The 24,257-nt window shown below is 39.6% G+C and overlaps 1 protein-coding gene across 1 annotated transcript; it reads left to right on the top strand.

Moving 5' to 3' along the window:
• Window positions 1–2,140: 2,140 nt before the first annotated feature.
• Window positions 2,141–23,006, top strand: AMACR (alpha-methylacyl-CoA racemase). Its single transcript, XM_057431145.1, has 5 exons — window positions 2,141–2,453; window positions 5,047–5,190; window positions 7,697–7,857; window positions 13,221–13,407; window positions 22,204–23,006. Exons 1-5 carry the CDS (start codon window positions 2,204–2,206, stop codon window positions 22,611–22,613), a joined length of 1,152 nt encoding a protein of 383 aa, XP_057287128.1. The 5' UTR covers window positions 2,141–2,203; the 3' UTR covers window positions 22,614–23,006.
• The last annotated feature ends 1,251 nt before the right edge of the window (window positions 23,007–24,257 follow it).

The raw sequence follows: 24,257 nt of genomic DNA on the forward strand, positions 1-24,257 counted from the left end.
AAAGTCAGAAAAAAACAAATCTGATACAAACTGTAAAAGTCTGGCACACAGTGTAGCTAGCCTGTATCACAGAAATGCCTGTACTTCTGCAAGAAATGTTGATGTAACATACAGTATATATAATGTAATTATTTTTTAACACTGACTACAAAGTACACTGATTTCAGTATAGGAATTACAAACATTTCACAGGACACAGACTAAGTGATGTAATTCAATAAAGCTCACAAAGCAGTCTGACAAGGTGTGAAACACAACCAAGTGTCCTGCCACACACACTGGGGTTGTAACCTCCAATCTCCTTTCCTCTACTCACTGCCTCTCCAGAGCTGAATTCACATAGCCACCTACTTGCTGCTGCATATTAATGATGTAGATTAAATGGTATTGCATAGGTACCATTTTTACTGCAAGCCCATGCTAGGGGATTGCTCCTCGTTTTTAACATATATTTTCTGCTGCCCAGCTTGCTGGTTCAGGAGAGTTTACTGGATTCAAATCATCTGCCTCATCTCTTGGTTAATTGGAATTTCTGTCTTTCTCATGCCTGTTTATTTCATAGTCTCTTGAAATACATTTTTTTTTCCATAATATGCTGCTCTCACCTCCCTGAAACGGAAAGAATTTAATAAGGTCCTGACACGAATGTTTCTGTCACAGAATACCCATTGTAATGGGGCATGACAACAAAAAGGACAAGTGCAAAGGGCTACTCAGTTAAACCATAGCAAAATCCAGACATTATCGAGTGTGTTTGTGATTATGGTGCTATTTGGATGTAACAAAATAAACAGGGGCAGGTGAAATGAAAGAAGGCTACACAACAGAATTGCCTGTTCCTATTCAACACAAACTCCAAGACCCAAAGGTGAGAGGGGATAAATGAAACTGAAAATAATTTAAAGAAATGCATTGTCCCAGTAACATGATGATGCCTTGGAAACAAACCTTTCCATGGAATAGTGGCTGTTGGACAGATGGATAATAAATAAAACAAACCAACTTCATTTGAATGAAAATGCACATATTGTTCTCCCCACCATTTCTTGTGGGTGGCACCATGGCCATGGATACAACAAATACCTGCATTGCAGGACCAGGTGTCTACCTGCAAAATGACAGCTATTCTGGCTATAGACCTCTTCTGTTATTGTAGAGTTTGAACAAATTCTGCATTCATATTTGCAGCCTTACACACTTTGGGAGCCCAGCAACTTTAAAGAAATCAATAAAATGACCATGGAATTGATTTTAAGGCTCTCTTTGCTCTGTCTTCTAATTGAAACATGGGGAACAAGCCACAGTTTTGAAAAGTTGCATTAATTCAATGCCTGTTTCATCACCTCTCCTAGATGGATGTCTGCTCCTGTGAGCAGCCTAAACAAAAACAAAACCACCACGGCCTCCAGTCAAACATGGCTCCATTTCTGGCAGGCTGCACTAAAACAGCAGCTGTGTGTGAATGTGGGCTTTATTAAACCTGGTCTGATTTAATCAAACATAAAACCCCTGTGCTCTGCGGAGGGGAAACAGGAGGCATTTCTGGCTGAAGCCCCGCAACACTTTTGGCCAGCAGATGGCTGATGGCCTCCTCTCTGTGGCACTGCTGAGCGAAAGGCTCCGCACAGGTGAACTGCAAGCATCAAGATCTGATTAAAATCTGTGTTTATTTAAGATCCCAGTGGCAGCCCTGTCCTGACCAGACTGCTCAGGGGCTGCTGAAGACATCAGTACCACAGTGGTGGGCTCTGTCCCCCGAGGAGACAGGGGGACCTGCTCACGGCCGATGGAGCAGGAGCAGCAGGATCACACAGCCCAGTTTGAAAGTACATCTGGTGAAAAAACACCCCACGTTTTAATCATCTCTTTCCCTAACACTCCACAGTGTGACCAAGGGAGATTGAGGTGCGGCAGGAGAATACCTGTTTCTTGTTACCCCACGGTGCGGAGGGGTAACACCAGGCAGCCCAGAGCTCAAGCGATGCGGCGGCGGGACAGCACAGGCTGTCTCCACTGGCGAGCTGCCCGTCGAGCCTCCTCAGCCCCCGGGGACAGGCAAGGGAACAGCGCTGCCTAGCACAGCGCGCTCCTCCCGCGGCACCCGAGGGCGCGGGGGCCGCCGAGCCCATCCCCGGAACCGCCTCGGCGCGGGCAGAGCGGCGGCGGGGATCGATATCTCGGCGCTCGGCAGACATCAGCCGCCATGGCGCTAAGCGGAGTGCGGGTGCTGGAGCTGGCCGGCTTGGCGCCGGCGCCGCTCTGCGGCATGATCCTCGCCGACTTCGGCGCCAGCGTGGTGCGGGTGGACCGGGCTCCCCGCTCCGCCGTCTCCACCGACGTGCAGGGCCGCGGCAAGCGCTCCTTGGCGCTCGACCTCAAGCGGCCCCCGGGCGCCGCGGCGCTGCGGCGGCTGTGCTGCGCGGCGGACGTGCTCATCGAGCCCTTCCGCCACGGTGAGGCGGGGACGGCCCGGGGAGGAGCGGGGTAGGGTAATGGGAGCGGGGCTGCCCGAAGGTGGGGATCGCGTGCGTGGCCGTGAGGGGGCCGTGGGGTGCGGTGCTGAGGGGCTTGAGGGAAGGGAGCAGCGTCTGCCGGGTTATGTCGGGTGAAGACCGCTGCGGGGCGTACTGGGGTTTGTGGATCGCAGCGGCCCTGCAGCGGCCCAGGGAAGAAGCCGTGGAAGGTGCTCAGCCAGCTGGCTGAACAAGGGGTTGCCCCACTGACAGACACACTGAATAAATAGTTCTGGGTGGCACAAGGGTTTGGCTGAGCTGAGGAGCTGTGCACAGAGCGGGGGCATTGGTCCTGCAGTGATTGTCAGGCCTGCTGATTTGTAAGGTTAGCTTGTGACTAAGATGTAGCAGATAGTGGTCCAGCTCTCAAAGCGTATGATTCATAGACTCAGGTTGGAAAAGGCCTTTAAGGTCATCAAGTCCAACCACTACCCCAGGGCTGCCAAATCCATCCCTAAACTGTATCATTGAGAGCCTTACATGGTTTTTGAACACTTGCAGGGACAGTGATTCCACCAGTGCGCTGGGCAGCCTGTTCCAATGCCTGAGCACCCTCTTGGTGAAGAAAGTTTTCCTAATATCCAGTCTAAGCTTCCCCTAGTGCAGCTTGAGGCTGTTAATTCTTGTCTTATTGCTTGTTACTGGGGAGAAGAGACCTACCTCTCTTCCTTTCAGGTAGTTGTAGAGAGCAATAAGGTCTCCCCTGAGCCTTCTCTACTCCATTACTCTGAAGACAACAGATTTAACATGCTTCTATAAACCATACACAGGCACTCATGCTTATGCATGGGGGATTTCAGTATCTGTGCTGCTCCTTGAAGATGCTGTTGTGTTAGGAAGAGTATCATCAAAGTCAGATTGGACAGAGCTCTGAGCAACCAGATCTCATTGAAGATGGCCTGCTCATGGTAGGCGGGGTTGGACTGGATGACCTTTAAAGGTCCCTTCCAACCCAGACCATCCTGTGATCATGCTTCAGTGAGGAGCTAACTGAAGTGTTTTGGGGTTTCTGAAGTCAGCTGAGAAATAGAAGGCTCTGTCAGTTAAACATCACACATTATAAAAACGCTTATATATCCTGTGTCATGGATAATGCTTTGCATTCTGAAAATGGGTTCATGGTTGTGATGTTTTTTACCCTAAGATTTTTTGTTCAGTTCCTCAGAAGCTGTGCAACCAAAATTAAGACATTAAATCCTGTTTTTCATTGTAGCTAGTTGTCTGTTTTCTAGTGGAAGTTTCTGTTTTCTTCGGTTACGTAGGCATTTGGTTTTTTGTTTTTGTTTTGTTCTTTAATCTGAAATTGCAGATAATTTTGTAACTGGACGTTAGGCTTTGTGGGCTTGTAACTGAGCTAGGCAAATCTGTGATTGAGCATGAAGCTAGTGTGAACCAATGAAAAGATGAAGACACAAGTGACGGGAGAGTTTCTTTAAATACATGGGTACTGTTGACCTTTGGACAATGACTTTCTAATACCAGGGGGTATTTGGCACTCGGTTCTCACCTGTGTTTTGAAAATCCTGCTCTTTACTAAATTTCACTGTATAATTCTCCCTGGCGTTAATCTGTCACTGCCCAGTAAGAAATACAGTAGAAATGGATCTCAAGGATCTATTAAATATTTAGCAATATTATGGGCTAGCCTGTGAAACAAGTTGCAGTAATAAATTCTGGAGTAGAACAGGCATTGACATTATGCTGTCCCCCTCCAAAATGTGTCTCTCTGCAGTGCCAGTGTAGATTATAGAGCATAGTCTGGCCAAGCTGCACTAAGCCAATTAAAATCTTTCATTTATTTGCAATTTGAATTTACTTCATATAAACCCACAATTTTAGGCTGCGACATCAAAATTTTAGCCTTGATTAACTGTAACTCCGTGCTGACCAAACTTACATTTCATTGATTTCTGAAGGTTCCTGAGTCTCTGTGTTACAAAACAACGTGTTTTCTTTTGTGCAGTTGTAACAAATAATTTTGTGGAATACTAGCATCGTCCATCCACATCAGTGAGTTGAATGATGCAAGATCACACAGAATACTGAGAGGCTAATATGGTGAGGAAAGTATATTCCAGGGAAAGATAAAAGCAATTTCAGGTCATTTTACTGTGAAAAATATAAAAGTTTGCTCTTTTCTCTCTTTCTCTCTCTCTCTTTTTTTTTTTTTTAACAAGCCTTTGGTAGCTTTCTCTCGTTCAGCAGTACATGGATTACAACAAGCTGCCTGGCAGTCTTTTGGAGAAGTAAAACAGGAAAAAGATCTGAAAAGAAGAAAGGATCCTAAGGAAAAAAAAAAAAGCTTCATATCTGTTTAATTGACTTGTATCAAAAAAGTCTGTGTGTATACATATGTTGGTAATTTATAACATTCTGGTTGGTTCTGCTGTAATATGGCTACTGAATTATCATCCATTCGTTCATAAATTGCTATTCAGTTTTGTTGTTGTATGATTTAACTTTGAACCGTGGACCTTTTGAGTTTTACGAAAAATAAATGTGAGTTAGGATTCTCTGTCTTTGTCTTTTTAAGGTGTCATGGAAAAACTTGGGCTTGGTCCACATGCACTTCTGCAGGAGAATCCCAGACTCATCTATGCTAGACTTACTGGATTTGGCCAGACAGGAAAATATGCTAAGTCAGCAGGGCATGACATCAATTATTTGGCTTTATCAGGTAGGCTGTAAAATTTCCTGACAGGTAAGCTCTACCTCTCCCTCTTAAGACTCAAGAATTTATCGAGAGGTTATTTGCAGATAGCTCAAATTACCTGATATGCAGTCTGATGAAACAGCTGAGCAGTGTCTGTCAGTGAGAGTTTCTTTCTTTTCTCCCTCCACCTCTCTCCTCCTTTCTCCCCAGTCAGCTATGATACTTGCTTAATCCCTCTGTAAGCTCCTTCAAACATTAGAAACTGGCCAGGAGAAATGAGGATGTTTTTCTTGTCAGGATATTGAGGTGAAGCATTTCATTAAGTGATTCAACAAATGCAAAAAAAAAGCAAAAGAAAGGAGCAAACATGGCCTGGACAGGCTGTTAGTTTTGGCAGTGAGGCTGTATGGCATTTTCCTTCCTTTGTGCTGTTTTAGCTGAATAAAGTTTTTCTCTTTGAAGAGAGGACTGAAGTTTTTATGCCTTTTTGCCTTTCTTCAGGGCCTCTTTCCTATAAAATCTGTATGTTTATAATCCCCAAAAGGCTGCAGATTATTCTCCATGTTTGTGAGCAGCTCTTTTTGAGCAAAGAAAAACTAGGCAGCCTCACCCATGTGAGCTCTTGTGCGTATCTGCTGTAAATATCCCTCCATTGATACCAAGTGAAAGGAAGGTGGGCTTGAAGTGGCAATTCTGTGTTTCCTTAAGCTGGAGACAGTATGTTGTTCCTCCAAGTATGCAGTAACAAACAATAACAAAATTACCCTACTGTGGTGATAGCAGTCAGTGTGTCATGCATCATCCAATTGACTAGTGTTCACAGTACTTCTGTCTCCGCTGCTTCTCCCAGCCTGTGAGAGAGGAGAGGAAGTGGCCCAAAACTTCTTGGCTTTCCACTGCATAAAGCATTTCTTTTAGCCCTAAACAAAGGCCAGAGTAGAAGCACTGCAAATATGGTGATTCAGTATCACCTGCTATAGTCAGTGGAATTACATTTCTCTAGCAAAGGGCTAAAGGTCTTCTCAGTATTTAAATTGTCAGAGAATAAAAAAGAGTAAAAGGAATGTTGCCTCATTTGAAACACTTTTGACTTCATGTCCAGGTAATTTTAAAGTATTATGACATTTTTCTTTGTTATTAGCATAGGGAGACAGTACAGAGACAGTATAGTCGTCGCTACCTCAGATTGTAGTGCTTTCTGTTTACAAAAGGAAGGAAATGTGGGTTTCTTGTTCAGGGTTTTGGTTTTTTTGTTTTTTTCCTCTGGAGATGATTTAATCAGTATTTTGGTTAATGCTGTCTCCCTAAAATTTAATAATTTTGCGTGAAATTTCACAGTCAATTGTTTTCTGCCTTTTTGAAGGAAATGGGACAAGGTGTTTAGGAGGCAACATTCCTCAAAAAAAGAGAATGTGTATCCTGAGTATTTTCCAGATGAGCTTTGGATTTCTTTAACTAAAAAAAAAAATAGGCTGCATTAGAAACTCCAGCTGTAAGTTAATACATTAATCTGCTGGTGCCTCTGATGACCTTTTGACTATTAAAAGTGAGGTTTCAGTCAGTGACTGGGTTTGTTTGCACTGCAGGCTTTGGAAACTTACTTATACTGTGCATTCAGTTGCTTGCGCTTGTGTTCATCAAACCATTAGCTAGCTAAACAGTGCATCAGGTCAGGCAGTTCTCAGGAGGCTGACCATGTATGCTGCAAGTCTCAGACTTGAGGCTACAGGCACAAGGGACATGGGGCTATACTGCAGAGCATCTTGCTGGCCAAAAGGGAATTACTGTGAGGGAGCTACAAAGAGTGAGGTGACATTAAAGAGGTGGTTCAGGATGGCAGAGAAAAGCTAGCAGATTAAGAGCTCCATCTGAAGTAAACTGCCTTAGCCTTTGCTCTATTCCGTTCCATTTCTGCTTAAACACAGGTTCTCTGTGTCTGTGTTGCATGTAATAAGAGGTAATCTTTCTGTGTTATTCACCCATTCCTCCTGTATGCAACCTTTTTTTTTTCCAAGGGTAGTTGAAGAGGGAGGATAGTACTGAAGTGCAGTTGTTGGTGTAAAATCATGTGTTGTGATGGGTTTTCAGAGAAGACTACATCTGCATTCTTTACTTAAAAGATTAAAAGAAGTACAATTTACCAAAGTTGCTTTGAGACATGTTCATAATGCCTATTGAGTTCTTACAGGGGAGGTTCTATGTGTGTACAAAGCAGTAATATAGACTTACTGCACACCAGGTCTTTTGGATGAAATTTTGTCCATATAGCTGAATTATCAATGGTTTATTTCCAAGAGTTTTATTAAAATCTCTTTAATTAAATGCATCTTCACTAATATGATTTCATATATTGCATACTTTACAAACGAAAGATTAACTGTTTGCTAAGAAACAGCTGAGACAGAAAACTGTTGTTAGAAGTTTGCTTTATCCCTTGTTTTACTTGCACAGATGAAAAAGAATGAAATGTGAAAGTGAGTATTTATAGTGAATTTTATGCTTATGCTTGCTTTTTTTGCTCTACTGTCAGGTGTGCTGTCAAAGATGGGTAGAAAAGATGAAAATCCTTATGCACCCTTAAACCTCCTAGCTGATTTTGCTGGTGGAGGTGTCATATGTGCACTGGGCATTATTACAGCTCTCTATGAACGTACCAAATCTGGCAAGGGGCAGATCATTGATGCAAGTATGGTAAGTTTGGTCTCAAATAGAATTTCTTAGGTTTACTTGTTTGCATTTTTCCTACTTTAACTCTGTAAAAGGGAGGAATTCTGAGCTTTTAAGGTAAAACTTTATAAGGTTTAAGATTGAGAACTTGGGAAAGGGGAAGTAAGCAATCTCATAAAATGGCTATTCGTTCATGTACAAGCAGTTTTCACATATCAGTGTTGCCATAACATCCTTATGATGTGGGACACATACTGCAGCTGTAACCCTGTGCCATTCCCTGTCTTTTTTTCCAATCTGCCTTCTTCAGAAAATACTAGCTGTGTATATTTGATGAGTAAGTTTGGTGTATGGAAATAGGCCTCCAATAAGGCTGGAGAGGGACTTTTTACAAGGGCATGTAGGGATAGGACAAAGGGGAATGGCTATAAAATGAAAGAGGGGAAATTTAAACATTAGGAAGAAGTTGTTTACTATGAGGGTGGGGAGACACTGGAACAGGTTGTGCAGAGAAGCTGTGTCTGCCCCATCCCTGGCAGTGTTTAAGGCCAAATTGGACAGGGCTTGGAGCAACTTGTCTAGTGGAAGTTGTCACTGCCCATGGCAGGGGATTGGAACTAAATGATCTTTAAGGTCCTTTCCTACCCAAACTGTTCTGTGATTCTATGATTAATATCATGAATAATAGCAAAAATGACAAACCTAATAAAGAATTACATTAGCTTTATCCAAGGTACATCTGGTTATGAATTTATGACAGGTCATGTCATGGCTTACTATAGCCACTGCTCCCTAGAATAATTACACTGCTATGGATTATTGCCAAGAAGTCAGTTTCAAACACTTCGCGTTAATGTGTCATAAAATGGATGAAAGGCTAAATTAGCTTAATAATGAATACCATGTTTTTTTTCACTGCAAGGCTACCCACTTAGACAAAGAGGAAAAATTCACATTTATATTTATCCTTGAAACCTTCATTACCTGCAAGTGGTTTTTCTCTCTGTCTCTGTTTTTAAAGATCATTGCAATTAAAATCTGACCTCCCTCCAAAGTGTTATGGTAGAATGAAGGCTATGATTTGGACTTAAATATAAATTTAAAAATAATACATTATTTGAACAGAATAGCTTTGTTGAAGAGGTCTTGTAAAGAAAAGCATAGCAAGAGATCTTAGCTTACTTGAAAAAATTTTTGGCAAATTCATATGACATTCTCAGAAGCAGGCCACAGCATTATGGTCTACATAAAAATCCTATGGGATCAGTGCAAAACTGGTCTAATGTTTTTACCTTGACAATAGTTGTTAGTAATTGATTGTCAAAACAAAAAGCTTACGAAGTTGAATTCTACAAATATCTCTTAGTGTTTTCTCCAATAAGCTGAATAACGGATGAGTTATTCTATGCATGTGGGAAGAGCTACAGGAATGTTGAACACTTGGATTAGTACTGAAAATGACCTTGTCAAGTTGGAGAAATGACCTGAAGAAAATTGGCTGAAATTCATGGAGACCACTGCTCTGTAGTTCTTCTAGGCAGAAACAATTAGCTGCACAAAGGCTGTATGAAAACAATTGGCTAAAGTACAATCCTGGGGGTTTATAGTAGTCACAAGCTGAACATGAGTGAACAATATCATGTTGTTGTAAAACACATGCACACTGTATTGGGATATATAAACAGGAAGTAGAGTCAGCAAAGTTTCTATTCAACATTTCTAAGGTCAATTTGAGGAAGTCAAATAAATACAACAAAAGTGACCTGAGCCTAAATACATGAGCTACAAAGGAAAATTGATGGAGTCTGCATATTTGTGAAGCGAGAACTGTGGAGAATTGTGACAGGTCTTCAAATATTTAAAAAGATATTTCTTGCAGTTTAGAGTATTACCTTATTCTCACTATTGGTACTTTAAATTATTAAAAGAATTTGTTATAAGAAGAATCAATGTAAGCCTGCTAATGTCCTAATGAGATCTGTGGCTTACTGGGAATGGAATTTGTAACGGCTTTTTGTGGGTTTTTTTTTAAGCCCTCAAAACTTCCCTCTTTCAATTTTTTCTTGTCTCATTGTAGATGTGGAATTTACAGTTCTCTGCTGATGTTTCTGGTGTCCTGTGAAATGGAGGGGTATTGTCCACTATTACAAAACGTACTTTATCTGGCGTATTGTTACATTCCTTTCACTTGAGAAGACTTTCAGTGAGCAGTTAATGAGAACCATACATGCCCCATCAACAGCAAAGACAGTTAAATAGACTGGGTTGATGAGCCTGTTTTTATATCTTAAACTTCTTTCATGGAAGTAGATATTTTCAAAAGCAAAACACAGCATCATTTCAGCTGTCATTTTAACATTCTTTTTTACTTTAAAGGCCTATTACTTAAGTTGTTGCACAGTTCAGGTAGCCTGAATACCTAAGGACTCTGACACATGGTGGAATTTTCTGTGGCAGAATAGGGAAGCTGAATTTCTGTTTCAGCAGCTTTGTGTCTTCAGGATTACTTTTGTTAAATTTTCATCTTCATGGATTGTTTTACTGACCTCTTGTTTGGTTTTTTTCCCACTTATTACAATGTCTATTTTTCTGAAGTAATCTAAAAACGTAATTATTCATTGTCTTTGAGGTTAGTAGTTCTAGATTGAGATCTGATTTTTTGCAATAGAACAGTTTGTTATTTATCTTTTATTTCTAATTACTGTGCTGAAAGCTGAAAAATGGCTTGTGAGCATTCTTAACAATCAGTAAAATACACACAAGGAAGCCCTCTACTTGGTGAAACTAAACTGGTACAAAAATTGCATACAGAGGATCAGGCTAAGGGCTAAAATTCCATTACCTAATTGCAGTGTCCAGTGTTATTGTTGCCCTGTGCAAAAAGTAGATGCTGGATCCTGTGTTTCAGCTGTCTACCTTAGAAGAATGAAATGCCTGGTCTGAATTGGTTTATGTTAGTTGCTGTCTCTTCTCATTGACTCTAGGGGTATCATACATTTCTTAGAGTGGGCCTCGTAGTTCCCATGTGCTGAGTAGGATGTGGGGTGGACCCTGCAATGTGATACAGTAGGCACAATTGTACATCTGCACTGCTGCACCATACTGAAATAGAGCCATGTGAGTCAGGGCCGTACTTCAGGTTCACTCCAAATTCAGACAGTGTCTTCTGATGGTAGGCATCTGATTAAATGTGACTCACTCTTTGTGAAAAGATAGCTGCAGGAGATGATGGTGGTAATGACAGCTTGTGCAATAGCCCCATGGCAAGAGCATTGAGCTGTTCAATGGAAGTCTGGGGTTCCAGGTTTTTCTCAGCCTGGAGATATTCAAAACCAAAGCTTTTACACCCTTGAGGCATTCTTTTGTCATGAGGATAAAGATGAGTTTGATACGGAATCATTCTCAGCTTTGTTTGAACTCCTTCACTTTGAAGAAGGAACAGAAGACATGTAGCAGACAGGTCAGGTCACCCAGTGCCTCTGAATTCTTGTCCCTGCTTCAGAGACTGCTATTAGCATGAGGCAACCATTAAGTGAAACCTATAACTGTTACTGTAATCACTTTGCAGTCTCCCCATGGCTTAAGTGGAGTCTCCCCATGTTGTGCTTTTCATTTTTTGAAAGAAAGTGACATTAATGTGTGTGTGATGTGCCTTTGGAGCTTTGCTGCTGCTGTTAGACACCTTTATACTTGTCTCTGAATTGCAGTGGGCCTCAGGTGGAACCTATCTGTCCAGTTGTCCAACCAGGATATTTCTGTAATCCCCTATACTAGTCCAAACCACATGCTATTTTACTTTTAAGTGTTTCCAGGGCAAGTAGCATTGTATATAGGTATTAAGTAGTTCTGTCAGAACCAAAATCTAATTTGCAGTTAGAGCTTATTCTGATATTATCCCTATCTATTATTTGGTCAGAACCAAAATCTAATTTGCAGTTAGAGCTTATTCTGATATTATTCCCTTCTATTATTATGAAATGAAACCTTACTTTAGATATTGGGGGGGGGTTGGTTTGGTTTGTTGTTTGTTAGTGGGGTTTTTTTGTCAGTGTGAGCAGTGTAACAGATCATTAGTAAAGCACTGTTTTGATATCCCTGCAATCATTTTGCAAACATATAGGGGAAGGTATACAGTATTTTCTCATACAAAAGTATTTTAACTGACTTTAACATATGACAAGTAGGGCAAAAGTGTTCCTGTCCTCCTTGTGGCAGGTACTTCATAAAGACACCAAGTGATACACATTAAATGAAGAAGCTTTCGTGCAGGCATACTTCAAAGATTTGCATGCTTTAAATTCTTGCTTAGAAAGGTAGAAACTAATAAACCTTTCCACATGAAAATTCAGTGGCTTTTTATTTTGGTCCAATCTGTGTGATTTTCTCTATAGACAACATTAGGTTAATTTTGCACAGCTGAAAATGTGTGAATCAAAACGATATTCAAAACAATACAGCTCATGTTTTCCTCTGTTCCACTGCAATGTTTCTGACTGGTGCTGTTACTGCCTCACCTTCTCTCACAGTTTTTCTAATGCAGTTGTAAAAACAGAATGGATGCTGCCGGTGAGCAGAACTGTAGGATGTGATTTTGCTTGGGAAGACTGGTACAAGCTTGAGAATTACTGAAAGGTTGAACAAACTAAATTTTCATATGGTTGTACTCCACATAGCCAAAATTTTAAGGAGTGAACGGGTTTAATAATTTTTCTTTTAGTGCCATATGCATCGAACACTTACCTATTTAGGATAACCTTATGTCTGTGTACCTGCCAGCAATGAGAGTAGGAGAATAATTTCTGTTTTAACTTTATGATGGAGATGAGCTTCCCAGTTCCCATGATATAAGAGAGCCTTAACCTTTGATTTCCTTCCAGTTTTCTTCTAAAAATAGCAGTCTCTTTATAATCTGTATCTTCAAAGAAGTAATGTTAAGATAAAAAATTTGATACTTAACGGACTGGTATAGACATCTTGATTTCCAGAGGACTGTCACATTACTTAATGTTCTGTAGCACCAAAAAGCTTGTTCCATCACCTAAAATTACTTATATTCTCTTTGTGAGTAGTTCTCCTTGGATTACTAGTGTTTGCAAACTTGCTAAACTAACGAACTTTGTATGTTGAAAGTGTGTTATCCATCTGAAGCTGCATTATTACATTTATGCTCCTTCTTATTCTCTAACTCTAGATGACTTCACATACGCAATATGACCAGTAATGTAGAATTTTAAGAAATCAAGCTGCTTACAAGAGATCTTGTCATTAAAAATCTTAACAAAGGACTGAACTGGCAGTAGGGTTTTTGCTGTTTTGTTTTATGTAGAATTAAGGTAACATGCCAGATAATTTACTGAAGCTGTTGCTTTTTCCTTTGAACCTTCAAGGTGGAAGGAGTAGCATACATAAGTTCTTTCCTGTGGAAATCACAGAATCTGGGACTTTGGAACAGACCTCGAGGTGAGAACATGCTAGATAGTGGTGCACCTTTTTATGAAACCTACAAGACCTCTGATGGAAAGTTTGTGGCTGTTGGTGCCATTGAGCCTCAATTCTATGAGCAGTTAATAAAGGGTAAGTAGCTCGGAGCAGTTTTGTCACATTAGCAAAGCATGATTCAGTTAATTCTTTACTGATTCATTACATTGGTTATGTTGATTTCTTTCTAAAAGCCAAACTCTTGTTGAAATGAATTGGGTAGTAGCATAGCACTTTAGTTAAGTCTCTTCTAGTATTTGGTTTCTTTCTTTTTTCATCCCTTCTTCACCTTACCTTCAGAAACTACTCTTAAATTGCAGGTTTTCTTCTGTAGTTACAGGAAGGTTTGCCTGTGATGTGGCTGGAGCACTAAATAACTGTTTTGGAAAACCAATTTTTTCAAGGGATTGTGAATGTACTTCAAAAATGAGACCTAATTCTTTAGTATTGCATATGAAATTTCAAGCAATTTTAGGTGTTTTTGATGTAATTCTTTTTAAAAAGAAGCTATTTCAATTGCTTCAGAAATGAATGCTCATTGGAAGTAATTCATAGTATTTCTTGATAGAACAGATTTTTTCCAGCAGCAAAATCAGCTTTATAAATTAATTTCCACCACACAATTTCAAGAGGGCCTTTTAGTGTCCACTTGTAGATATAATTTTTGTATTTGACAGGAGAGTCTTTAAGTATGAATGTAAAATATGGTTTATCTGAAAAATTAGAATGGTCATGAAAAATAATTTTCTGAAGGTAAAACAAATTTGCAGGTGCCTCTGTATTTCTGACCTGTTTGTGTACTGCAAGCTTTTAAATCAGATGTGCTCTTAGCTTCTTAACAGTTATTTAATTTAAAAATAATTTCTTCTGTTGTGCTCCTTTGGTAGATTGCAATGCTTTCTGTACAGATTTCATGAAAATACAAAAAAAAATCAATATAATTTCAGATTTATTCTATTTCCATTATTCTGAATATGAAGGATATACGTTCTCAATCTAGTTTTAGTTTTGCTGAGTAGAAGGAATACTAACAAAGGACATAGCTAAAGTGGATGTACCTAGTTGTTATATGAACTATTTTTGTATGTGCGTGTGCTAAACCTCTGCTGAGTGAGGGTGTCAGTGGAGTAGCTCCTGATTCTTGTTCAGTCTCTGCACACTGATTATTCCTTGAATTTCGGCATGGATACCTGTACTGGTTTTGGCTGTGATGGAGTTCAGTTTCTTTGTAGAAGCTTGTATGGGCTGATGTTTTGGATTTGTACTGAGGATTGTGCTGATAGCACATGGATGGTTTAGTTACTGCTCAGCAGTGCTTATACAGAGCCAAGGCCTTTTCTGCTTCTCACACTAAGTGAGGAGGCTGGGGGTGCACAAGGAGTTGAGAGGGAGCACAGCCAGGACAGCTGACCCCAAATGACCCAAGGGGTGTTCCACACCATATAGTGACCATATGAGACCATATTGTCTCAGCAATAAAACTGGGGGGAGGTTGGGAGGGGACACTCCTCAGGGCCTGCATTTCCAGGAGATGTTGAAGTTCAGGAGCATGGTAAAATGAAATGAAGTTGTGGGGCTGCAAGGTGGGGTATGCAGTTGGTGAGCAGGATCCCAAAGAGAGATCTTCTTCTATACATTATGGCTTTGTCCTCTTGCAACCTGTGGTGCTCCCAAGGTGCTTCTGTATTTTCTTAGTTTCCTCCTTCAGACCCCTTAAGAACTTTCCTTGCCATGTCATGTCATTAACTGCAGTGTGATCCAGCACTGGGTTCTTAATTCTGCAGGGAATCACTGCAGGGAATCAAAACCAAAAGGACATTAGTTTCACTTCAGCTAACCAGAATCCTGAGGGCAGTGACAAATGGTTCAGAAATCATGTTCCTTTTGCAGTTCTGCAATGTCTAAATCTCCAACTCTTATATTTGCAACACCCATATCCTTGTGTTCTCGTTATATAGGAGTGACTAAAGTAACGTACTCTCCAAATATGGACAGAGAGACATAAAGTGGCATTTGAATATATTTTATCTGGAACAGCACTAAACTGTTCACAGGCAGAACTGACCAGAATTATGGATTAAAAAAAAACAAGTATGAAATAAACTGTGGAAATTGGAACGTACCATTTTAAAACTACTTCAAAGCAGGGAATTAATGCCTGAAACAGACAACTCAGCTTAAGTCAAAACCCCTAAGGTTTGTGAAAGAGCAGTACAATTCTCACAAGCAGCTTTTTCTTCCTTATAACTCTTAAAGGCTTAAATTCTGAATTGAATTTCTGAAATAGAACTCCCAGAAAGGAAAATTCCCTAAGCCACAAGAAGAATCTGCTCTAGCTCACTACTTTATTGCTTCAGAAAGCTTGCAACTGTAACTGCTGAAGGGGATAAATATTTCTCACGTGAAAATATGAATAATTCATAATATGCACCTAAAATACAATAAAGAAAGACCACTTATTGTAAATACAGTATTGTGAAAAAAATCTTAAGTTTGGTCTGATACTTTAAGCAACAAATGCATACAAAAAACCCGAGAGAAACATTATTGACGTTTTATAAGGACATACAGTGGCAGGACAAGGGGGAATGGATTTAAGCTGGAGGAGGGGAGATTTCGGTTAGATACTAGGAAGAAAATACTCCCCTCTGAGGGTGGTGAGGCACTGGTACAGGTGCCAAGAGAAGCTGCGGCTGCCCCATCCCTGGCAGTGTTCAAGGCCAGGTTGTATGGGGCTTGGAGCAACCTGGTCTGGGGGAAGGTGTCCCTGCCCATGGCAGGGGGTTGGATCTAGATGCTCTTCAAGAACCCTCCCAACCTAAAACATTTTATGATCTTATGACTGTAAAAAAGCAAAGGTTGTGATGCAAATAGAGACAAAAAGCAAAATTTCCTTAGAAGGTAGTAGTGTGTGTTTGTTTTTTTTAAATTATAGCTGCAGATTGGCATGCAGGCACTGTGACCAAAGTTGTTGTCCGCTTACAGACAGGCACACCAGTTCTTTATTGCTGAGTAACTATTTTTTAAAATTTATCTATTAAAATCAAGCTATTCCTATGCGTTGTAAGTATAAGGAATACTTTGAAAAATGAACATAAAGTTGCCCAATGTGCTTGCCCCAAAATAGGCAGATGAATTCTGAGTTGCTGCTTCAGCTTTATGTTCCAAATTTCTGAGAAACAACTAAGAGGAACTCAGAATTCTAGCATTTTCTTAAGTGAAAAGCTGTCTAAGTAGGACAGAGACTAGTCAGTGATCATGCTGTATTGCCTGACCACTGCATGCATCCATCAGACACTGCTTTCTAGATAAGGTGACTGGCTGGTTGAGAGACAAAAGCCTGAGTCTTGCCGTGTAGTAGTTATCAATAAGAGAATGCTGGAGCATCCATCAAAGATTCACTGAGAAGAAGAATGACAATAAGACCAGACAGTTACAGAATTTGTTTTCTTTTTAAACTTACATACTTTACATCCCACCCCACTCCTGTAGCTTTAAAGTAAGTGCTATTCAACTTAATCTGTAGAGAAGTATAAAATACTGCAGCCATAAATGCTGCAGGCCAGTGTTTGATGACTTTAAGCCAAACGTGGGTATTTGAATAAGCAGATATATTCTTTTCTTGTTTTCTTTGTATTTAATACAGGCATTGTCCCTGAAGACGTGTTGAAATTCCAAATTCCCTAACTTACAGGCTTCTGTTTTACTTTGTTACCACTTACTTTTGTTCTCCAACTCCATTTCCCACAAGTAGAAAAATCCCAAGGGATTTGACGAGAATCAAAGAACTGCAAAGTGTAGAATAACTTCTTACGTAACTTCTATACTTTCTTTTCAAGATTGAGTAGCTTAGAACTCATGTTTGCAAACAAGCGATACAACAGTGGGGGATCACCTTCCTCGGCCAAGAACATCTTTGTTCGAGAAGGTTATTGGCTTTGTAGGTTGTGCTTGGTAGGGAAAATTAAATTTCTGCTTACCACAAATGTACAATTTGTTTTTTTTAAAGTTATGTGAGAAACTGAAGCTATATAAAAAAGATATGGTAAATAATAGTTGTAGTATTAAGAGTGTAATATGGGCTCACTATAGACTATTTGCTGTTAACATTCTATAATCCTTTTACTTATATTAATTTCATTACTACAAAATTCAGCCATCAAATAACTAAAATGCCTTTGCATCTTATGAAAAATCTGATGCAAGAAACATATGCTACTAATATTTTGAAAGAGACAGAATGTGTTCCAGCTGACCTGTAAACTGCTTCTGCAGGTTTCTCTTGATTTTTAGCTGTGTGCTTGATATTGCTGTAGCCAGGCTACAAAAGGCATGCAGAACACAGTAGATTATCTGAAGGGGGCCTACAAGGATGCTGGAGAGGGACACTTCATTGGGGACTGTAGTGATAAGACAAGGGGTAACAGGTTAAAACTTAAACAAGGGAAGTTTAGATTGGATATAAGGGGGAAGTTCCTTACTGTGAGAGTGGTGAGGCACTGGAATGGGTTGCCCAAGGAAGTTGTGAATGCTCCATCCCTGGTGGTGTTCAAGGCCAGTTTGGGGAAAGCACTGGGTGACATGATTTAGTGAGAGGTGTCCCTGCCCATGGCAGGGGGTTGGAACTAGATGATCTTAAGGTCCTTTCTAACCCTAACTGTTCTATGATTCTATGATTCTATGAATTATAGCAAACTACTGTGATCGTACAATAGACTTGCTTAACAAAGCCAGTAACATTTCTCATGCTATAACTTCTGTATCCTCCTGTAACCTCACAGCTCTGACTGAGCTACAGGGCCTTTGAGATCCATCTGGACTACGCAGGCTTAGTTTACTAACCCAAACCATTCTATGATTCTATGATTTTGTATATAGTAGTATATAGTAGTAATTGTTTCATTCTGCATTATCAGGTAGTGTACCACACAATAAGTTAGTAAGGTGAACTTTGACAGTACTCTTTTCAAACTACTTTGATACTCCTACATTGTGTGGCTTCTATTTAAAAAGAAGGAAAAAAAATTAGGAAGCACTTGAAAAACATAGATTACATCATTACGAAGGACTTCCACACGGTTCTTCATTTTGTGATTGTAAAGTATTGTGTAATGTATTAAAAATCTGCTAATGTGCTGAATTCAGTACAACATGGTTATTAAGATGAACAAAGTGCAGGAACAGTTATCATTACATTCCCTCAGTTACATATACTGTTGAGTTTTATTTGAGTTTACTTATGAAGATAAGCCTTACATATTGTACAAATACTGTAGCGGGGCAGCTTACTGCTGTGCCAAAACATTTGCAGTTGTGGTAATTAAATATGTAGACTTGCAGTATGGCTGTGGATGCATTTGTAGTGATGCTCTGGGTCTGATCAACCTTTTACTGAATTGTCTAAAACTTCCAAAAACTTACTTTGTTTCAGGAACTTTGAGCAGAGAAAAAAAACCTTCACATGGTTACTTTAGTGAAAATTCACTGCTGTCTTGGAATATGCTGAAGTCAATTCCTTCTCAGAGTGAGAATTACTTCTATTTAGAGAGAGAGAGCAATGTCATACATGTTGTGGCTGGGGTTTTGGCCAAAATTAAAGATACCCCTACTTGGGAATGCATGATGGCAACCTAAATTCAAAATCACTATGCCATGAGCATAGAATTTTGAAAAGAAAATCAAAATCAGCAAGTTAAACCAAGAAAACCCCTCTGCTAGGGATCATAAATACTCTTTTAAAATAGTATGGTTGAAATCCTGTAAGAAACTACTTGTTTCCAACTTATCAAAACAACTTTGCAGATCTATCTAATGAATTTTTCTGTTGTCTGTCTCACGAAATGAGTGGCTAATTTTACTGCAGTTTGTCTAAGAAGGTCTGTAGTGACAGAGATATCAATTTGTTGCATTAATAAATGACATGCAGATGTATGCCAGTAAAACTCTAGCATTTAAAGGAGACTTAAAGCTATATTGTTATAAGGAGACTTCATTTTTCAGGCTCTTTTCAGTGGTGGCCAGTGACAGGATGAGGAGCAATGGCTGTAAACTAAAACATGAGAAGTTTCACCTCAAGATGAGGAAGAACTTTACGCAGAGGGTGGCAGAGCACTGGAACGGGCTGCCCCAGGGGGGTTGTGGTGTCTCCCTCTCTGGAGACATTCACACCCTGCCTGAATGTGTTCCTGTGTAACCTGCTGTAGGTAGCCCTGCTTTGGCAGGGGCTTGAACTAAATGATCTCCGGAGAATCCTTCCAACCCTAATGATTATGGGTGATTCTGTGATTTTTCAAGAACAGTTATTTCAAAGCTGTAAGAGGGCAGTTTGCCTGGCTTTTCTAAACAAAAAATCCATACATGAAAATTTGGACAAAAAAAACTTGGAAACAAGATGTGATTGCTTTACCAGATATTCTGTGTAAAAGATACTTTGCTTTTGATTATGTTGGGTGAAATATGTCATCCTGTGGTATCCCAAACAGTTCTGTGCTGTGTAATTGTTTCCTTGTTGACTCAGTCGCTCCTGCTGTGATTCTGCTCGTCTGCACCACAAATGGTTAGCACAAGCTGAAAAATGAGAAGTTGTAGTGCTTAAATGCTGTCAGTTTATGCTATTTAAAGTTGAAGTCTTCAGTGGTCAGTGGAAAATGAGCATATAATACTAAATTCCAGGTTCTGCATATTGTTCTATTTTGCTAGAGCCTGTATGGTTAGGTTGAGCCAACTTTCCATCTGGCATGATCTTTAATATAATTGTGTAATGGGATAATGGTAGAGCTCTGTTGATGTTGGACTGTCTACTAGAAACCAAACAATAATTAATATGCAGATAAATACTTACAAAACAGTGTTTCCAACTGACAGTGTTTCGTGCATTGAGACAGTATCTCAGTGTGTTATTACTTAGCTTTTGTGGAAAATAAATTTGCCTCACCTAGTTCTTAAGAAAGCGATATAGCCCTGTACATCTTTAGTAGTATACTTTGAAGATCAATAATAAAGTTAATTTGAAAGCTTTAGTTACAGATGCTCAACAAATATGAGTAATCATCAGCTGATCATTTTTTAGGATGATATGAATGGCTATGAAGACTAGATTGTAAGTTCAGTGATTTAAAGTGCACACGATTTGGTAACTTGATAAGGAGTGATGTTTACCTTGTAGTAATATTTATCCTGATACCCGTATAATCTCTTAATAAGCTATGAAAATGCTTATTCTGTCTTTGACTGTGTTGATTTTCTTCTAAACATGAACAACTGCAAGGCTCTATTCCTGAGTCTGGAGACTGGCAATTTCTCTGTGTTTCCCTTTGCAGTACCAAAGTTAAGATTTCAAAACATATATTCATTTTCAAAGCTAGTAAGTATCTTGTGCTCAACAGTGTAATTCTTAAATACTATGATTACTTGGGGGAAACTGTGAGCCCCAGGAGGTGCATGTAGTAGAGATTATGAGCAGAAAGAAAGAATTTAAAGAACACAAGAAAGGATATTGTCTTCCTTTGTTCTCCCCTGTATGTTTCAGTAGCTATATGTCTACCACTCTCAGTGACAACTAAGCTGTAGAAATAGAAGTACACAGATTTCTTTCTGCCTACCTGCAGCTAAAGATTAGAGGAGATCAGTGTAGCCAAGCCTGTTACCAGTTGCAAGTCAGATCATTAATCTGATACCAGGTATTCAAAGATACAGAAAAGAATGCTCAAAATCAGGTGTTTGCAGCAATCCACATTTTCCTTGCCATTTACACAGAGCTGTTGTTTTCTAAGCAGCTCCCTCTTCTTGTTGTTTGTGAAGCATTATGATGATAGTTGTTCTCCAGCTTTTCTGAGTTCTCAGTTTAACTTCTTATCCCTTTTTTTTCTTAAAATTTTCCTACTATGTTCATGCCCCTTAATTTTGAGGACCTAAGACATCTCTAGTTCAGGGATTTTTCGGTACAAAGCCTGTGTGTCCATCTTCTGCTCCTGTGTCTTAGAAGGGATGTGCATACTGCATACCTAGTCCATGCAGCTGATCTTCTGGGAAGCAGAGTTCTTAAGCACTTAGTGAGTGCAGGGACTATGGGTTTTATTTTCTGGAAGAGCAGCAGTAGAGAGTTTGTGCCTGGAAAGTGTGCTTAAAGAGAGGGGGCCAGCAAACACTGCTGTAGGCCATTTGGACTGAGGGAGTCAAGAAGCAGTCAGTTAACCTGTGGGCATCTGCAGCTGAGCTACCTCATGCACGTTGAGCCTCTGTATATCCATCCTCACCATCTTCTCATCTCTGGCATGGAAATAACCCAGTTGTGTTGGACTTCAAACACAGTAGCCTGCTGAATGTCCAGCTCTGGCTGATGTACTGGCTTTTATGAGATAGAAGCATATTGTTGTAAGCCAAAATGCATTCACAGAATCATAGAATCATAGAATAGTTAGGGTTGGAAATGACCTTAAGATCATCAAGTTCCAACACCCCTGCCATGGGCAGGGACACCTCACACTAAACCATATCACTCAAGGCCTCATCCAGCAGACTTTTGTGTTGCTACTGCCAGCTAGAGAATACAATACCTATTGTAGAAAATGTTCTCAGGACAAAATGTTATTTCTAGGCAGCTGCTACTCTTATGCAGTGTTTGTACTAATGAGTGTTTATTATATACACTCAGTTAAAAGGCTGTAGCTGATGCGGTTTAGTCTAATTGCAAGTAATAGAACATTTTATTCTCCTGCTCCCTCCCCCTCATAGGTACCCTACTAAAGTTTGAAATGACTCTTAGCTAATATGCTCTGCTGTGTTGGACTGCTTATGAAATATTAGCATCTTGAGAAACATACCTAGTTGTGAGTAGCACTTGGTAATTTATCTGAGTTATATTACAGTTAAACTTTGCTCTTCTCCTTTCAGGTCTTGGGCTAGATTCAGATAAACTTCCCAGTCAGTTGAGTTTCTCTGACTGGCCGAAAATGAAGAAAAAAATTGCATCCGTATTCGCACAGAAGACACAAGCTGAGTGGTGCAATATATTTGATGGTACTGATGCCTGTGTGACTCCTGTTTTATCCTTTGATGATGTTGCCTCACATCAGCATAACAAACAAAGAAGGTCTTTTATCAGGAATGATCAGGAAGAGATAAGTCCCAGACCTGCTCCTCTTCTATCAAGGACGCCTGCTGTTCCGTCGTGTAAAAGAGATCCTTTTATAGGAGAACACACGGAAGAGGTACTTCTGGAATATGGATTCACTAAGCAAGAGATTGCTAAACTTTATTCTGATAAAGTGATAGAATTCAGGAACCCAAAATCTAATTTATAATCACTATGTACATCAGACAAATTTCAGGCTGATACAGTAAGGTTTTATGCATTAAAAATTGAATTATGTAACAAAAATGTTTCTATGATACTGCTTTGAAATAATTTAAAGAAAAGTTATTGAAGTTCTAAATTTAATTGAAAATAGTGGGAGCTGTGTACACGTGTACCTGGGTGTTGTGGAGTCTGGGATGACACCAGGATTGTGTTCTGAAGATCTACACAGCTGGCTTAATAAGCAGCTGAAAATCCTCAAGATTCTTCATTAAATATTGTCTCCTGTGAAACATTTGTTTCTTTTAATTCTTAGTTACACTGTTGCATTGTAATATAGGTTGTAATTACATGAAGGCACTACTTTTCATAAAATAAGAGTTATATTCTTCCTAAACAAGTGGTTGTGGTGTTTATTCATTGATGAAAAGGGATCTTTTTTCCTCTTATCATGTTAGTTCATTTGCCATATCATGCCAAAACAGTCATTGAAATAATGCTGTTTTCTTATGTGCTGCTGCAGAGTTATTATCATAAAGTAATTCTATTTAATAGCCTGACTACATTTTCTTAATGCAGTCTCCTCATTATATTACATTTGGAATTTCAGTTTGCCTAGAAAATCACTTCAGAATTAAATTTGTTACTTTAAAATAGCAGCCAAGTATTAATCCTTTCCTCTCTTTTTGGATGAAATGGTAGGCATCTTAGCTGCACAGGTTGTAAACAGTGGTTATTCCACAGTGGTTTTCATTTCCTTCAAAATTAAACCATCATTTGAAACAGTCTCCTTCTAGGCAAAAGAAAACCTCTTTTAAAAAGAATTAGTTATATGGCCTTAATATAGTTTTCTTTCGTCTGACATGTCAGCAATTATGATATGAGATGCTTATTCATTATGTCAGTGTTTACCTTGCCAAAGATTAGTTTGTTGCTGACAAAGTCTTTGAAAGATGACATAGACTTTAGCTCATTTTACATGTGTCATGATGAAATTGTCAGTGTTGTTGCTATAAAAACACCTTTTACATTCTACTGCATGAACACGTGCATGAAAGCAAGATTTACCTAGTAGGTCCTGACAAATTAGATAAACAATCAACAGAAGCATCTTAAGTTTCCAGCTAATAATCACACTAAAGGCAATTACTGAATATTACATACCTTTACAGTAAGAGGTGACAATTTGCTTAGTCCCAGCTGCATCTGATCATGTCGGACAGTAATAAACCTTATCAGATGTAATCTCCAGTGCACATAACTTTTGACCCCAAAATTGCTGAAGTCAATTTAAAAAGACTCATTTTAACTCCAGTGCAGGTTGGATCAGCTGCCTCACACAGGTGGCTAATCTAAAGGGTACAGTCTTGGTATGTCACTACAGATTTCTTTTAAGGCCTTCTCTGAGTGTAAGTGATCCTGATACCTTTGTTCTGAGGAACCAAGGAAGTAAGTGGTTGTACTAGGGATGGCACACAGCAGGTACACAAAAATAACAGCCAGTTGCTGTTTGACAGACGTCTGTTATGCTTTTTATCTGTCACTAACATTTCAGGACAGTAGGTACGTTCATTTCCTTATCTACATGAAGTGCATTGAAATCCTTTTCTGGACACATCTTCTAGATTTTTGCCATCCTGTTCAATCCACG

Source organism: Pezoporus wallicus, unplaced genomic scaffold (genome assembly GCF_028554395.1).
Source record: "Pezoporus wallicus isolate ANWC-B61680 ecotype Strahan unplaced genomic scaffold, APGP_CSIRO_Pwel_v1 contig_8692, whole genome shotgun sequence".
Classification (NCBI taxonomy): domain Eukaryota; kingdom Metazoa; phylum Chordata; class Aves; order Psittaciformes; family Psittacidae; genus Pezoporus; species Pezoporus wallicus.